This window comes from Lactuca virosa, chromosome 8, assembly GCF_052849685.1.
Source record: "Lactuca virosa cultivar CGN04683 chromosome 8, Lactuca_virosa_CGN04683_v6, whole genome shotgun sequence".
Taxonomy (NCBI): Eukaryota; Viridiplantae; Streptophyta; class Magnoliopsida; order Asterales; family Asteraceae; genus Lactuca; species Lactuca virosa.
This window is the reverse complement of record NC_136433.1, coordinates 124,818,226-124,837,299: the sequence shown is the minus strand read 5'-3', so window position 1 is coordinate 124,837,299 and position 19,074 is coordinate 124,818,226. Positions and strand designations below refer to the sequence as shown.

The following is a 19,074-nucleotide window of genomic DNA, read 5'->3' as shown; positions in this document are numbered from 1 at the left end:
GATGTACCACAGAGTGCATAATATCTTTCAACTTTGCAATAAAGCCACAAGACAACCATTACCAAATGTCACCAAAATTTAAGATATAAAGATAAGAAAAAGATAACTAGCCAAGTTCATTTAAATTCATCAAAGTAGACAAGACTCCATTTTGTCCTCTTCAGATAAACAAGTGCCTAAACTCTCCATTAGCAAGTTGGCAAAGTTGGTTGAAGTTATTTGTATCTGCAAAATATCAATCAATAAGATAAACAAATAATCAATTAAAGAGAATGAAATCATAATTGGTATTTCAAATATTTCAAGCTTTGTGGTGGGTGTCTTTTTGATGCACTATGGTTCCCCACATCAATGGTGATTCTTTTTAACAAAAGCAGGAATCTTTAAACATTTTAAAATTTTCCCAGATAAAAAAAAAAGTAAAAGTAGAACTTAAATGGCAGTTGTTTATAGCATTTGTAGCTACTATCACCTTTACATAAATTATGTAAGTGCTTTTAACCCATAGTATAACATAATTAGCAAGCACCAGTTAAAATAAGAAATTAAACACACATTTGCTAATTCATTAGGATTTGAAGATAAAACGGACATTTCATATTGGGGGAAAAGCCATACCGAAAGTATCACCAAAGTTGGTCACTATCTCTGCACGAATAGATTGTGCACTATCAGCAACACCAATTACTTCAACAAAAGTACTAAGATCAGATGGAGGGTGGCCCTTTACAGAAATTTGCTTTTCATCTGTCGATCTCCCAATGAGGCCACCACCATCAGGTCTTACTACCTGAATCACTGTCCGTACTCTTCGGCCCACATAGCTGCGAAGCAGATCACCATTGACAAGGACAGCTGGGTTCGATGTATCCATCTCCTACAAACACTTTAAACAGCAAAAGGTTTTCAAGATCTGATTCGTTCACTCAACTTAGAAACCAAATAACTTTCGAGCAGCTAGACGACTAGGTATATAGAGTCGAGACCTCAAAGAGAACAGCAGAAACCCCCAGATGCATTTTATCGAACATGTGGTGTTCATGCAAATTAAGTTGATACATGGTGTAGTATATTTTTCAGGATTATTAAACGACAGAATCACGATTAGTAAAACAGTGATCCATATCCCGAACCCTACTAAAATGTGAAGTACATAGAGAGAGAAAAGAAAGGGGATTTCTAAAGTGTTTTCTTGTGAATCACTCGATGAAGCGGCCTATACGCCAAAACCGGTATGTTTCCATTACCAGTATCGACATATCGCCAATTTGTAGAAAACTAGACATATACTGTTAACTGATGAAAGCGCATAACAACGTTACAATCAAAGAATTTTACAACACAAACACACAATGGGACAAAGAAAAATAGAAGAGTTCATCACCAACCTGTTGCCGTGAGCTGAGTCGATCAGAGAAGATTTTCGGGGAGACGATCGGTGATGCAGAAGCGCAGATTGAAAATTCTTTGAATTGGACTGATACTTTTGGAGCCCTAATGCCATAAGAGGCGGTAAAAGTTCCCGCCAACCCGTAACTGGTGTGGGTCGGCTTTCCGAATAAACAGGACCCGATTTATGTTTTGATAAGATTACAAAATTTATGGAAATGATTTTTAGTTCAAACAGAAATATTTGGGGCTAGCCAAATATAGGTTACGACTTATGGAGTTATGGGTAGATGTGCATACCAAGAACCTTGTTTTTTTATCATTAAAAAAATTAAAAAAAAAAAATGCAAAATTGGTCCTTATGTTTGAAAAGAAAAAATTGTACATAGTATCCAAAAAAAAAAATTCCACTTGCATGCAAAATCAAGTAATTCTTGTAGTTTTAATCTTGGAAGATTTGAAAAGTTTGTTTTTTCATTTTAATTTTTTTTTTGAATTTTTTTTTTCTCTTCTTTTAACACCTTCAAATAAATAAAAGGGCAAACAGAAAATTGCCTATTCACACTACATGTACCTTCTTTCTCTTTCTCTTACATACACACCATGCTTGTCTCTAAATGGTTGTCGGGAGAACCACACAAAGAGCTCTCCATCTATCTGTTATCGGCGTGAATTTAAATAAGTTATGATATTGTGACTTGGTAAGTAATTTGCAACTCTTAAGTAATTGTTCTTAGTCGGAAAAGTACCACAAAACAGCGGAGCTTCAGGTATGACTATGTGACAACCGTCAAAGTCAAATTCAAGTCAAAGTCAACAAGTCAAACTGGTCAAACTTAACTAGTAATTTTATGTTAAAAGTTATTCTAAGAAAATGTACATTTGTATGTCAAGAATCCAAGTGTCTCAGACATTTTATGTGTTTAAGCAATGTAAAACCCTAAGAATCGAGTTAAACGCATCAAAACACGACTTTGGAGCCTTTTGGGGACTTAAAATAATCATAAACGAAGCATAACGGGGTTCACGAACCTTGCATTGCGAGACAATACGATAATATTGACTAAAAATAAATCTCTCCCAAATCTCTCTCAACTTTTTATAGTCATCCAGGTCATCCCGACCCTTAACTTGGCCAAAAATCACTCAAAACGGGAAGTTTACTTGAAAAATAACCCTTTAGGACCGAAACCCTAATGGAACCGAACCTCTTAGAAGCGAAACACCTTAAGAGGACCGAAGCTTCTCAGAACCGAAGGTCCCCTTCAGGACCGAACTACTCAGGACCGAACCTCCCTTCCGAACCGAAGTCAACTATAGAACCGAAACCTCTTGCAGCCGAAATGAACCGAGCCCTCGGTCCATTTCGCTTCTTTCCTCCTTTCGGATCCGAGCCTCGCTTCCCTCCTCCCTTCGGGCCCGAGCCCTTCCTTCGGTTCCCTTGTTCCCTCTCTCGGTCCTCAACTATAGGAACCGAACCCTCGCAGGTTCGCTCCTATTGTCCGGTTTTCGACAACTTTCGCCTGTTAAGCCCGTTTTTGACGTTTTTGACGGGGATTTTTCACCAAATTCATATTTTTTATCATTTTAAACTCCCTAAACTCATATTTTATTCATATCTCAAGGATTTATTAATTATAAATCATTATTTTACATTAAGAGGAGTATTCTACACCACAAGTGGGTCAAGTGTGCCCACTTGTCTCCATGTGTCATCTTCTCATTTGTCCAACCCTATCCACATCACACAAACCAAGGCAAACATCATTTCAACTTTGCAAATTGCTCCAACAACATCTATATAAAGAAATCCCTGGAGGATTTCTTGGTTCACTTTGATCACTTCCAAAACTTGTACACTTTCTTACCTCTCTAGAGTAGGCCTGTCGAAAAAACCTGAAACCCGTTCTACCCACCCGACCCATTCCGAATTCGGGTAGAATCGGTCGGGTAGAACGGGTAACGGGTATGAACATTCGGGTAATAGGTTAACCCGATAATAATATAGGTCGGGTTTTAGGTATGGATATTTATTTTCGGGTATACCCGAATTCGTTTTTTAAATAATACCAAATATACAATGCAGTCACGATGCACACTTCAAATAAAACAAAACCATTCGTTTCCTTCTTATGAATGACGGCTCAACAGTCGACGCAAACTTGCAAAGGAAATACGACGCTGAAGCTGAAGTCCTGAACCGTCATCACAATTCTCAGTTTCTCACTATCACACGGAATGGAATTAAAAAAGTACATAACATATTATAATGATTTGTATTGTTATTATATATGTACTTGTTAATTGTATGGAGTATTTTCCTACCAAATTATTTATTAAACCAACCAGCATGTAAAAATAAAAATAAAAATAAACAAAAATTATCAATAAGTGTTATTTAAGAAATTTTCGGGTATACCCGATAATTACCCGACCCGACCTCAAACCCGAATACCCGAAACCCGAAAACACAAATTACAATATAGGTCGGGTATCGGGTGTTATTTTCTTAAGGAAATACCCGTTCTATCCGAAACCCAAAATTTTTACCCGTTCGACACCCCTACTCTAAAGAGCCTCTTTTTCTCTCTACTTCCAACCACTTTTTGAAGGAGTTCTTGAGCTATTACTTCACTTTTTGGTAAGTATTTCATCTAAACTCAAGTGTTATTCCATGTTTTCATAACATCCTTGAATCATCTACACACATTTTAACATCAAAAATCGTCTTTAGGATCATCCAACACTTCACGTGTTCATCAAGTGTTCTTGACTTGATACTCCTCGTCTTCGACCTTCCACTCTTCAAGAAATCACTCAAGGTGAGTTCATACCCCTACATTTTCCAGTTTTCTTTAGTTTTCAGGGGGGTGGGAATACAAGTTAAAACACCAAAACATATTTGAAACTTAACTTGACAGCTTACAACGGAAAAGTTGTGACCTGTTCACGAACTGTTTTACCCAACTTAAAACTTAATATTTTTCAAAACTGTTTAACATGCAAATAGTTAAGGTTTATACCTTTATAATGACTACTTGCAAATCTCCATACGATTTTTCTAAAATTTATGGTGATTTTTACAAAACTGCCTATCACTGCAACAACAAAATCGGACCAGGTTGTGAAGATGAACATTTTCACACTGGTTTGAGACCACCAAAAATTATAAGAAAATTTATGAATACAGTAGACTCTTTTTCCAAACTCTCTGAATTTACGGATTTAGTTTTCGACTTACGATGATTTTTCTATAAATACTCTAAAACAGCGACAGTTAAGGGTAAAACTGTCAAAACAAGTTTAAGGGTTATTCACACCTTGTAACATGTTGAGCAAGGTGTGTAAGATTTACACTTAGTATTTTCAATGTCATTTTTATTGAAATACAAAGTCATGCATATCAAGGTTTCATCAAATCATAACACACTACTGATAAACTATAATAGGTATAGTTTGAACACCTTGTTTATCAAGGAAACGGTAAAACAATCGATTTACAAAACGAGTATGTCATTACAAACTACGTGAACTTGTTAATGAATAAATTTGTGAGACATTCACCTTCGGGGTACTCTTAAGTACCATAGAAAAGTCATGTAGTTATAATCAGAATCTCCTGGAGGGAGAGCGTGATAGTTGTGTATAGATCTATATTGGGTCTGACAAACCTGCACCTAAGCTGCTTGCAACAGCTAGACCGGCAGGTTTGGGGTGACAAATGTCATAACATTCCGACACCTGAAGAACGTCGTATACGAGGCATTCGAGTTTTAGCATGGTTATAACAACTCACATGGGGAATTAACAAAACACATAGTTCACGGGGATTTAAGGATTTCACAAAAAGGAGTTTTATTTAAATATAAAACCACACATAAGTATGACGATTTACTTACATATACTAAGTCTTGGTTCAGTTAAGACTACAACAAACCTTTTAGAAAATATTGGATTTTCTAGAAACAAACTTGTAACAAGCTTTAAGGAGCAACATCCATTTTTCATTCATAAATTGCTTCTGAACTCACCAGCTTTAATGCTGATACTCTTTCAAAACAACTTGTATTCTCAGGTATTCAGTAATACAGGTAACTACAAGATTTTTGAAGGCAAGGCGCTAAGGCGCAGATTTTTGCAATATTTTGACATCATATGTAATTTATTTGGAAACATGTATTTTTGCAGCAATGTAACCTTTTAAATTATATTTATGATGGTTGTGTTTACTTTCTTCACTATGGTTATGATACTGAACATGACGTCCTCCGCCCCCGAACGTTTCCGCCGTTCTGGTTTGGGGGTGTGACAGACTACATATGTCAACGGGAGCGGAAATAGATGCCCCAGCCTCGCCCCCGAATCCCCCGTTTACATAGCCCTCGATTTCGCCTCCGTTCCCTCGTTTTATAGGCTTAAAATTGAATTTTTTGCTAAAAAAAGATTGCTATATTTTGGGCTAAAAAATCTATTTTTCATAACTTTAAAAGCTTAAAATCAAGTTTTTTAGGAAACTAAAAAAAATTAAAAAAACCAATATTACAAAACGGCAAATCCAACAAACTTACAAATATAAAATATGACAAATCCAACATTACAAAAAAAATATGTCATGTCCAAAAATATATGACTAATTCACTATCGTATCGTCGTATGTTGTGAAGTGGAAAAAAATCAAGAAATCTAAAATTAGATAATGTATTGTCTATATATATTTATATTAAATATATATATTTTTATATAAATATACAAACAGGGCCCCCGTGGGAGTATGGGACGGAAATACCCACTCTCGGCCCCCGTCCCGATAATAAAACGGGGTTTAATCTCACTCCCGCCCCCACCCTCGCCCCCAAATTTTTTAAAAATTAATCTTGTATGGAATTGGGGTCCTACGGAAGTTTTTGACATCCCTAGGTATGACTTTCCTCGCAGATGGTCCTTTATTCCTATAGTGTATTGTTGGTTATTTTTTATATAACCAAAACATAAACACACATGCATAAACATTAGATCTTTATCTCGAATCTTATTAAAAGAAAACGTAAACAACAAGAACGATTACATACCTATTTTATTGTGATTTTCGGATCTGATAACTATGGTTGGTTTTCCAGTTGATCTGAAAAACTCTCTTTAAAATCCATAGCATAGAAACCCATGAATTTCAGTGTGTATTTCGTATTTCTTGGTATGCTCATCATCACATGTATATATAGATGGAGATATACCATAATGTAAGATATGGAAGGAATATAGAGAATTTTGAGTCAAATCGGGAACTCAACCCACAAAGGTAAGTAAATATCCTATAAAATTGGTCCATCAACAATTTCATATTCTTACCATAATAGTTTTTTATTTAAATGATAACAATATATGTACATTAATGAAATGGTCCCAAAATTATCTAACAATCTCTCACTAGACCATGAATATCTAAATGTACATGTAACCATATTAGCGCTTTAATGTATGTGATCATATTATTTGTACCTTTAAACAATCTCGTCCATTAATTATACTTATATAGGATCAAAGCGGTCTTTGTTACAATTTACATAACTAAACTTATCAATGGTCACATATACATTTATAAATAACAACATAGATTAAACATGATTTGTGGTTTCAAAATCAAAATAGATTTCCAACGAGTTCCTTTTTAGCTAGAAGTGAGATCAAACATCAAATAAGTGCAAGTAATAATGGAATAACGTAACATCCCAAAAATCATGATAAAATTTTCATTTTTCAATTAAAGTAAAATCATTATTTCAATCAAAACCCAAGTCATAAAACTAAGTATCATATACAATTATCCCAGAATCAGAGTATCATAAAATCTCTAAAACATATCACTAAAGGATGTGTACGATCACGCATTCACCTTGCCGATATCCTTTGAAGTACCTGAAACCATAATATCAAGTTGTAAGCCAAAGCTTAGTAAGTTACCCCGAAGTACCACACACAACTAAACAGACAACAATATGCATACATGAGCCTTCAGCATGACTGGACCGCCTCGTAGGGCCTACAGCGTATCTAGACTGCTCTTGGGGACTTCGGCCTCGACCGCCTCGTAAGGCCTACTGATGGGTTATTAGGGTTACAACTACAATGCTCTAAGCAGAAAAACAATCAAACAACTCAATTGATTAGGGAACATGCAACCTAATAAAGATCTATGTTTTTCACATATAGCAACATACTATAAATGGTTATCCTAAAAAACTTTTCTATGAAAAATCTATTCATAAGATAAGAAAACTAACCTTAAAGATTGTTATAGCAAACAATCTTGAATTCCTCCTTGAAAAAACTCTTGGAAGCAAGCGCCACAAGTGTCGCGCTTCTAATGGTTCACACCCAAACCCTAGCAACCAAGGGGCTTGAAGAGAGAGAGAGAGAGTAGAGGTGGAAATTTTGGCCTTATGCCTCTAGGAAGAGCATGAACGAAATATCAAACCCTTAGGGGTTTATATACGAGTCTTAAAGATGTTGGATAAGGCATGTATCTCCAAGATAACTCTAATCATTTTTCTTCCTCCCTAAGACATCCAAGGAACCCTCAAAGCCCAAGGAAACCCTATGAGGCTTTTAGATTTCGTCCCCTCCTTGTGGGAGGTTCGAGACTTCCTCAATGTTCAACTATTGAACATTTTCACCTTTAGTCCTCCTAATTTTAATTAATCCAATTAATCCCAAAATTAATTCCAATTAATTTCTGATTAATTATTAATTAGATAACACTATTTCTAATTAATATATTATTCTCATAATATATTAACAAACTATTTATTTTGAGTGCAACCCAAAAGACTGTGCTACTATCAATTCAAGTATATACCAATTATAGTTATGAGCTTAGACACCCAATCTAACAGTCTCCCACTTGGATAAGTCTGTAACAATTATGCTCCCACTAGCTTTGACATGTACCCAGAAATCAATTGGACTTTTAGAAATCAATACTCTTGACTTTCTTACTAAAGTACAAATTTCTGATACGCGATGCTTCGATAAGTCTTCAACTAGACTTCTCAAGCTTATACACATTCATTAGATAGCATTTGTGTATGTTCGTTCAAACTCTTTCATAACTTATAACCATATGTCCTGAAGGTTCGAACAATTCATTGCCATTTCTCACAATTTGAACTATGAAAAGGGATTTCGTAATCATATTGCGAATTTGAGAATGCAATTATCACAACTACTAACCATAACGATATTTATTAGATCTTTAAAAACTACTAGTGAAAGTGTTTCCTCGTAATCATTCTCATGAATTGGAGCGAAACTTTTTTCCACTTAGATTTTTATGGTGTACATGTTCCCATCCATGCGAATTTATCCTTTCCAACCTACAATCATAAGACAGAGTTTATGACAAAACCAAATTCAAATTTAGCTTTCATGGACTGAACTTTGCTTATTCTAAATTTCTTGCCCTCTGGTAGCACAAGGGCCTACCATTGCTTCCATGTTGTTAAGTAGCTTACCCATGTTGATCAATGTACTTTCACTAACCAACGTGCTATGATTTGGCAGTTAAATGAGAACCATATAACTCATAAGCATTGTGAACCCAACTGGAAGGTGTACAGAAACAAGAATGTGTCAACTTAACAAGATAGGTTATCAACCTCAGGTCGTGTGCTAGTGATAACTAAAAGGTTTATTCTTGATTGACTCTTAAAAATCTCAAGATCAATAAGACTCCTACTGACTTCTTGACATATAAGTCTCTTTCTCAAAGAACATTCCTTGACGAGCTAAAACAAATATTCAAAAGTTAGTGTGGATTCCCGACAAGAAAAACACTTCATGGAATTGGTCTTAGTTTATCCTTTTTTTAACCAAAAACATCACAACTTCTAATTCCAAATGTGCTAGAGTAAGAAAACATCAGTACTCTACATTTCATGAGGTGTTATAAACCTATTTAGTATAAAATAAGTTTCAAGATACGATGTGTAGTAACTAGAGAATAGCTCTAAAACTTGATTAGAAACGAAGTATGACTCATCTCTCGATTTAACCATTTCAACAATATTCGATTCCTCTTCCTTAGTAAAACAATTGCACTAAGATGTTCTTCATGGATCAATTGTGATATAGTTCCATAATCATTAAGATGCTCACAAAACACGATATTAAAGTATTCTCCTTTCCTTTCAGATTGGAGAAACTTTTATCTTTCTGCCTAATAGATTATTTTTTTCGTTCTGCTACTATTTAAACCTTTTCAAATCATCATAAGTATGTTTAATCTTATAAACTGTAACGCATGCAGATTCGGGCCAGTCAATTTAGAGACAATAAGCGTCAAAAATGACTTTTTGATAGAAGGTTATTTAGAATAAATAATCTTAACCAAGTTATAGAATATGTCACAAGGGTTCCGTACATATAAAGAACACTAAAATCCGAGTTATAACGAAGGCGTTATGACCTGTCGAAGTTTTACAGCTAAACCGGCACGACACCGCGTAACATAAAAAGTGATTTTTTTATAAATTACTTTTTAGCCTTAGCAATCTAAACGAAAGTCACAGTATACGTTAAACCAAGAGCGTGCATAAAAAGAACGCCCAAATCTGACTTCGTATGAGGAAGTTATGATTTTTCTAAGATTTGGCATAGCAGTGCACAACTCGGAATTCGAATTTTAGATCGATCGATTTTTGGCCGACGTAACCTAAATGAGAAATGAAGATCTCATTAATAGGAGCTCAATGATAAAAAGACAGTCGAAAACGGAGTCCGTATGTAGAAGTTATGAATTTTACACGGTCATTTAACATTGTAATCTTCTCATACTGTTAAATTTAAAATTGGTCGAGAATTAGTCGATGGAGTCAAAAGAAGAGTTGTAGATCTTGTCAATACCTACACGTGGATATAAAGAACATCAAAACGGAGCTCATATGCGAAAGTTACGGGGTTTAGAAGTCGGCAGGGTGTTGCTGCGAAGAGGGTGACGTGGTTGAATCTGGGACATTGCTTTCTCCCCAATCCTTGCCACCGGAGGGTGACATGTGGCACCAACTCGACGAGTTGGAGGTCATAACTCGACGAGTTGAGTTGTATTTCAGCCTATAAATAGCATGCGAAGGTCTCCATAATTCTCACACCAAAACCCACTTCTCTCTCATTCTAACTTCTCTCTAAACCTCCCAAAACCCCTTTAAAGCCCTAGTAACCTCAAGGTGCTAGAGGAAAGCCCCGAAGCACCCGAAGGCTCCGAGAAAAAGAGCTTTTCATCTCAGAAGTTCTGCCCACGTAGAGCTCGGTTCTTCGCTAAACCCCCTGTAAGATGAGTTATGCTTACCGTACTTTAAGTATAACTTATGTTTAAGTTCATTATCGTTATTATGAACCTATAAACAAGATTTATCGGTGATTCCAAGTCATTATACTGATTAATCTACTTACGGGGATGATGTATAGGTTGTGATTTAGTGAGGTTTAAAAAGTGGGATTTCCAAACAGTATACTTCGTATACCAAACGGACCCTACCTCCGATATGATCCTACGTAGTTGTTCCTTACTTGATAGATCATGAAAGTAGACTTTGAGTTAATGATGAATCTAGACTAATAATTAGTCGCAATAAAGATTAGACTAAAACTTAGCCATAATAATGCTAGGTTTCATCGAAGGAAAATAGAATCGTTAAAAGCGAAGCGCTGCCCAAATTTAGAATCATCAATTTTTTAAGTGAGTGCATAGTTACTTTCATCTTACACATAGATATGAAGTATTTAATATAAATTACGTGTTATGTGTGCATATTATCTGTGTACTTAATATTTATGTTGGATGAGCAAAAATATACATGTTTTAATTGTTTTAAACTGTATATGTATTTTATACCTAAAATTATGATGGGTAAAAGATAGGTAGATTAAAGATGAGATGAATGATGAGCGATGAAAAATGAGATGAATGATGAGCGATGATATATGAGTGGTAAAAGATAGTGAAAAACGATGGCCCCGTCATCTAGCAGAGTATAGATGACAACCACAGACTATTCTAGACAGTCCAGTGGAACACTAGCAGGCTCGCAACCTGTAGGTGTTGTGAACGATGTGTTCACCCGGTGTACTCTAAAAACTCATTGACATGTATTGCGGGTGGACTCCCTAAAATAATACTGTCAATAAATGAGATAAACCCTGACAGCTATGGACTTAGCGTCTGTTAGATGAACCCTGGCAACTATGGACTTAGTGTCTGTTATATAAACCCTGACAACGATGGACTTCGTGCCTATTCCTTAGGAAAATCCTTAGGAATAAATAATGAGGAATAGATGATTCTTAGGGAAGACACTTAAGAATAAATAAGATAATAGGGATGGGTAATTGGGTTTATTGTTTGATGATACGAAGCTATGTACTTTATTATTGTGGGTTGAAAACCCTATGTACTCATTAGATTTCCCAACCTGAACCACTCAGCTTATTTGTATTATATGTGTCGATACGAAGCTACATTACACTGAGAGATTAAAGGAGATGTAAATCACTAGTGTAAAAGAATGTAAGGTATGTTTATGCTTACGTTTATGTATTGACGATGACATCCCAATGTTTTAATATAAACAAATACATTTCTTCGGAAATGCTTTGATAAAACCTTTATCATGTTTTCTGGGAACAAAATTCCGCAACATTGTTCTTTAAAAAGGATACTGTGATTTTAAAATAAGCATAAATAAAATTTTTAAAATGACCGTGAACTTGGGGATGTCACATAAACACAACCATATTTACTGAAACATCAGTAAATTATGACAAATAGAGTTATCATCCTTTGTGGTGGATCTGAATAGTCCATATCAACATGTACTAGATCCATTAGTCCTTTATGTTGACTCACATAAACATGTGATCAATGATTTAGTCATAATCTTCCAACGATCAAGATTCTTATACATCACGCAGTTCAAATTGCATGACTCCAAGTGTCTATCCAATTGACACTTGGGCGATGAAAATCCCTTTTCACTTGGTTAATAATGACAATACCACAAGTGATATAACACCAATTAAATCCACAATTAACATTGCCAATAATAGAAATGCAACCAACACTTTCATAATTGCAATTGTAAGAAAATATAAAGTAAACCAACTAAATGAACCAAAATCTCACTTTTATTGATAATAAACGGAAAATTAGGACTTTTCCTTACAACGCAAAAATGAAAAATATGTTTCTAGACATCTCCTAAGAAATATATTAAATTATCATAACTCCTAAGTAGTATCTTCCAAATTCTGATCATCGAACCATGTGATTGAAATCAATATCTCACGATCAGAATTAGCTCACTCTTCTTAAGCTTCCTTCTTTCTCTTAGATCATGCAATAACATCAAAATGTGATCATCGCATCATGTATTAAGAATCTATGAATAGGAACTTGTTACAATAACGGAGTTAGATAATGGATATACCTGATGTAGAGTCATACGACTTGACTTTACCATCTCTAAGATCTTTCAGGTAGTCTGGGCAGCTTCGCAACCAATGTCCCTTCAATTGGCAATAGAAGCATATGGAATTTTTAGGGTTAGCACATGGTACTGTCTCAGAACTAGCCTTTCTCTTTACCATCCGATCAAACAGTTTGACCTTGGCCGATCCCTTTCCATTGGGAAGAGAAATCTTTTTAGGACCACCATTGTCACCATTTTCAATATCCATGGAAACTTTGGAATTAGATCCTTTAAACACTTTTGCTTCACTTGTGCTCTTAAGCATTTATGCTTCATGAACAATCAACATATGTGTTATATCAATTAAGGTCACGTTGATGTTCCTCATATAAAATTTATTAATGAACTAACTTTATGACTTATAAAGCGAAAGGAGAACCCAATCAATGGCTTGCTCCCTTGGTAAAACGACACTCATTATATCCAATTTGTCAATGTACGATTTCATTTCCAGAACATGCGCACATATAGAATTTCCATCTCGATGTTTACATGCCAATATGGCTTGAGTAATTTCGTATCTTTCAACTCGAGAGAATCATGACGTGGGGAGAGTCACTGGAGGAGGAGGAGGAAGAGTTGGAGAAGCATGATATCCACTTCCACCATTACTCGAATAAGGGAACATACTATCAACTTGATCAGAATGTGGAAGATCATCTTCAGAAGGAAGAGGAAAACCATTTCCAAAAGGATGAGAAAGACCATTGTTGTCTTGACTTGACATATATAAAAGGAGATAAGAGAATTCAAGTTAGTTGATTTTAATCCTTAATTATTAACCCATAAATTTAAATTAAGGCTAGGATCCATATTTCCGACTCGAAATTTGAAGAGGGATGTCGTAATCAAATTCGAATCTATTTTAGGTAGGTAATGCTTTTACCCCTTGCAATCTTGTGAAACTCCTAGACCTTTTGAGATTCATTTAATCTAATCAATGGCATGTTTAATCTCAGATTATGCTCTCACTTTTGTGACTGGGATGCCGAGGATCACAAACGAGATGTGAGTAACCATGCAAATTAGCTTGGTACTCTCGATGTCATTTATCATCTCGTTTTAAAGCACCGGTTAGCCACACGTACTCCATTAGTCAACAATAATTTTTGATGTCATTTCTTTGGGCAGTCTCTGGAAATATGCCCTTCTTCGTTACATCCATAGCACACCTTTTTGTTAGATGTGCACTTGTTGGCGTAATGCCCTGTCTTCCTACATTTGTAGCAAGTCATCTCCTCGCTACACTTCCCGAAGTGTTTCTTCTTACACTTCTCGCACCACTTAGCTTCATCTCTTCCTCCAGATTTCGAGAATTTGCTTTCTTTGTTGATCATTGAAGATCCCTCATGCTTCCTTTTCTCCCCAACTTCAGCTCTCTCCAAGCCCTTCTCTCTTATCTGAGTCTCGACATTCTTAGCAGCCCAGATGGCGTCTTTCAGAGTGGTTGCTTGCTTGACTATCAGGCCAAATTCCGCTGGTAATCCGTGGGCAAACTTGTTAACCTTGGAGAGTTCAGTTGGAATTTGATAAGGAACAAGCTTCATCTTTTCCGTGAAACTAGTAGCGTATTCAGTGACGCTCACTTTTCCCTTCTTCAAATTCTGAAACTCATTATTGATTTCCAGAAGATCCTGCTCAGAGCAGTATTGCATTTTCAGTTGCACCACGAAGTCTTCCCAAGACATCTTGCTAGCTTCTCCCTTGGGCATCGAATCATCTAGCAACTTCCACCAGCTCAGTACACCATATTTTAACAGAGGGATCGCGAGCGCGGTCTTCTGTTTATTGTTGCATTCACAACTTTCAAACATTGTCTCCATCTCGGAGATCCAGTCCATAACTTGCACCGGTGTCGGGCTCCCAGAAAGAAACGGTGGCTTGGATGCCATAAAATCCTTGTACTTGAACCCACGCCCATCATTTCCTCCATCCTGGTTGTTCTGTCGAACTAACGGTGGGTCGGCTTGACCAATAATCCCACTTAAGTTTCCTCCTTCTGACTGCCCTTCATTCACTTCGGGCTCTTCATCTTGTATTGAAAGTTCTTCACGATTCTGCCGAAGCAGACGTCTAGTTTCTTCCATCTGACGATCAAACATCGTTTGAATCATCAATTGTACTCCAACCATTCTCATCGGCTCAGGTGGTGCTGCTGCAACAACTACTTGCTCAATCACAGGTGGTTGATTCCTGTTTTCGTTCACGTTTCCAACTCCACTCCTGGTTCTTGCCATTTTTGATCTATACACCGAATAAGGTGATTTTAGATCCTCATTCACGGTAGATATTCAAATCATCCTTATCACTCTGAAACGTTTACATGCTAGTTCTAATATCGTAGTCGTACGCTTAGAATCCTAAACACATAAGGTTTCCAGATCCGGTCGGCAATAGACCATAGATCCGAACAAACAATATCATATATAGCAAACATATAGCATTTAGCACATAAAATCATTTTAGACATCTTTCCTAAAATATACTAGTGCACGTGTCTAAAATATGGTAGACACTCATCTCACAATCATTGCTTAACATTCTAAGTTTAAGTCTAGAAATCCTACAAATTCCTAGTTCGCTTAAACTAATGATCTGATACCAACTGTGACAACCCCAAATTCATGGTCAGAAAAGACCAATTTGTTTATGCTTTGTTTTATAAAATCAGAGTAATCCTTTGATTAAAAGTGTTGCGGAATTTGTTCCCAGAAAACATGATAAGTACTTTATCAAAGCATTTCCAAAGAAATGCATTTTATTCGTTTTAAAACATTTGGGATGTCATGGTCAATACAGACACATAAGCATAAACAGAACTTATATTCAATTACACTAATGATTTACATCTCCTTTAATCTCTCAGTGAAATACGTCTTCGTATTGATACCTGTGATACAAAGAAAACTGAGTGGGTTAGGCTTGGTAGCCTGGTGAGCACATAGGGTTTTCAACCCACAATAATACAATTATTATATTCAATCATCAAACAATCAATCCAATTACCCATCCCCATATCTCCTTTATTTCTTAAGGATTTACCCTAAGAATCAACTATCCTTCATCCATTCATTCCTAAGGATTGACCTAAGGAATTTATCCAAGGTCCATTGCTACCAAAGTTCACACGACAGGCACTACGTCTCATAGTCGCCAGGGTTTATACAATAGGCACTACGTCTCATAGTCTCCAGGGTTTACTCAATAGGCACTACGTCTCATAGTCGCCAGAGTTTATACAATAGGCACGAAGTCACATCGTCGCCAGGGTTTACTCATATCCTCTTTCATCACACACCAACTATTTCATCTACCCCTGTTCTACCCAACCTTTTCGTAGATATAAATACATATACAGTTTAAATCATTTAAAACCTGTATAAAACATCAATTCCACACCCATCTCAAATAGACAAACAATATATAACACATAGCACGTTTTTCATGGCAAACACTTCATATATATGTGTTAGAAGAAAGTAACTACACACTCACACAAAACATATATTTTAACACATTCAAACCATACGTGTATTAAAATTGTGTTCATGAAAAGGGACTATGCACTCACTTGATAAAACGATGATCGGACATCAGTACGGCTCTAAATGTAGTAATCTTCGGTGAAACCGGGATGCTTCCTTGAAAACTGGGCCTCTCGCGGGCAGAGTTTCGGCTCAGAAACTTTACTTCTCAGGATCTTCGGGGCTTCGGGACTTACTTCGGGTGTCGGGATTGATACTGGGGCTTCGGGGGTACAACTTGTCAAGAAAAAGGAAGAATAATGGAGTGAAAGGAAAGAAATGAGCAACCAAATCGGTTGGACTCGCATCCTATTTATAGGAGCACTACAAGAAAAATGACTTACAGTCACACCAAAAAAGTGTGACCGTATGCATATAGTGACATTTTATTTTTTCACTGAAAGTGTGACGGAATGTGACGTCATCGTATGGGTCTTATGGTCACTTTAAAATGTAGTGTCCGTATGAGATGAAAACGTGTGGCCGTATTATAAAAGTGTGGCAAATTTGTACGGAAATGTTTTCCATAAATATCCAATATTGTAGCGTTAAACCGTCAATAGACACATTTATTTAGTAACTGTGGTGACTGTATATCACCAACTTGCGACATTCATGATGTTTTAGTGTAGTTGTTTTCTTTTATATTGTCACACAGTTTAAATTTTGTTAAGACTATTGTGTATCTTTTGTAAACATGTAATTACGGTGAGCATGACCATGTTTGGTAAATGGACACATATAATTAATTCCATAAGTGGCGAATTGCTAATAATTAGTCACAAAATACAATCAATTTTTGTGACTATAGCCTATCGTACAGAGACATACAATTAAGTGAAATACAATCATAAGTATTATAAAGACACACATTTTGTTAAAATTAAGGACTATTCGGTATCGTAATAAGACTATTGGGTATATTTTAGATACATATATTACGGTGAACATTACCATGTTAGGTAAATGGACACATATAATTAAATTTATAAGTGACGATTTGCTAGTATTTCGTCACAACAACAATCAATTATGGTATCTATTGTTAACCATTTAGCCACACGTTAAAAAATGATGTAAAGTAACCATTGTATAATTATAGAGACATTGAAAACCAATAAAACATGGCCAAATTTATATTAAAGCCTCTTTAATTTAATATTTATTGTTACTTTTTATACAATTTTAGACACATCAAAAAAAGTTAAATTAAAGTAACCAAACCCAACAATATGAAACAAAAGTAAATTTCATAATTTGATATTACTAATAATTAAAATCCAAATCCATACATTAAATTCCTAATTAAAATACCAAAAAAAAATTTGTTCTAATTTCAAGAATTTAAATAATGGTAAAAAAATCAAACACATCATAAACCAAAACCTAAACATAACTAGGCATTCTTAATATTTGTATTGCTCCTTGTCTTCTTGAGAAGGGCATCCGATGAGATGTAAGTTGGTTTCCTTTTCTTTGAGTTTTGATGTTGATGTTCTTGATGTGATATAATTTCTGGTACCTATAACAACAACATTGAAACAAAAAAAATTGAGTACATCAAAACCTTAGTATACTACTTAATGAAGAAAATAAAGTGTAATGCAGAAAGTAGTGAACATAATTAAACAAACCTTTGACTCGGGTTGCACAAGGTATTTTGGCCATGGAACAAAACTTTTATATGCATCCTCAACTAATGTGAATTCTCCAGTTTTATGGGGTAGAAATGCTTGTTTTATTACCACTTCATCAATGGAAACTTTAGCAATCATCTTGTAGAGGAACTCCATGAATGAATTGTCTTTCTGATGACAAGTGAATTGTACCACGAGCAACGATGTTCCTTTTATACGGATGTGATAGAGTACACTTAATTGTCTACAATGATAAGTAATATTAGAAATAGAAAAAAATACAGAAATGTATATTCAACATGTAAAAAACACTTACCTGGTGAAGGGGTTTATTTGGTGAAACTGCTGGTATGTCAGGATTGATAGTGGCAGTCTTAGAGTCAACAGCTTTTCTGGTGGGTTTGTATTTGCCTAATATAAAGGTTTAAGACATATATGTAAAATTATATTTTAATATAAAAGATAAATTAAAAGTGTTGAAAACTGTAAAGTAAGTTTAAACTACTGTTGCAGATTTCATGGAAATCAATTGTCTATCGGGAGTTGCACTTGTAGAGTTGGTTTGAACTTGTTTCTTGGTGGGTTTTGCAATAACCTAAATAAATTAAAGTCTCAAGTGAAAAAGCAGAAATTAGTATCAAAAAAAGTATATCAATGATTATCTTATAAAATGATAACATACTGGTGTTACAAGTTCTGATGGTTGCTTGGTTTTGAGACTAACAGGACTTCTTTCACTACTTTCAACAATCTTGTCACTTGAAATACCCTAGCAAATATAAAGAAACATGGAAAATGTCTAAAAAAATGCAATTTACAAGTAACATTGAAAATACATGTTGTTAATAAGATTACTTACAATAGTATGAGACAGATTTTGAAAGTCAGCTCCTTTTGCATTAAGATGAGCCAAAACTAGCTTTAGTGTTTGATCTTGTTCATTAACCTTTGTAGACAAAGCCTTGAGTTCAACATCTTTTTTCTCAAGCTCAAGTTTTCCTATGT

At 35.4% G+C, this 19,074-nt stretch overlaps 1 protein-coding gene across 2 annotated transcripts; it reads right to left on the bottom strand.

Moving 5' to 3' along the window:
• Window positions 1-14: 14 nt before the first annotated feature.
• On the bottom strand, window positions 15-1,615 carry LOC145131915 (Nucleic acid-binding, OB-fold-like protein). 2 transcript variants are annotated; one of them, XM_079066557.1, is made up of 3 exons: window positions 1,389-1,615; window positions 619-877; window positions 15-225 (listed from the first exon to the last, which is right to left on the bottom strand). In XM_079066557.1, exons 2-3 carry the CDS (start codon window positions 872-874, stop codon window positions 161-163), a joined length of 321 nt encoding a protein of 106 aa, XP_078922683.1. In that variant the 5' UTR covers window positions 875-877; window positions 1,389-1,615; the 3' UTR covers window positions 15-160. The 2 variants fall into 2 exon arrangements, with proteins under 2 accessions (XP_078922683.1, XP_078922682.1); XM_079066556.1 differs by having other exon boundaries at window positions 619-886; window positions 1,389-1,607.
• Between the last annotated feature and the right edge of the window lie 17,459 nt (window positions 1,616-19,074).

Excerpts from the sequence above, each read along its gene's own strand:
- LOC145131915 (XM_079066557.1), bottom strand. The coding sequence starts at position 874 with ATGGATACATCGAACCCAGCTGTCCTTGTCAATGGTGATCTGCTTCGC. Across the intron at positions 226-618 it reads CAACTTTGGTGATACTTTCG|ATACAAATAACTTCAACCAA; the intron begins GTATGGCTTTTC and ends GATATTTTGCAG.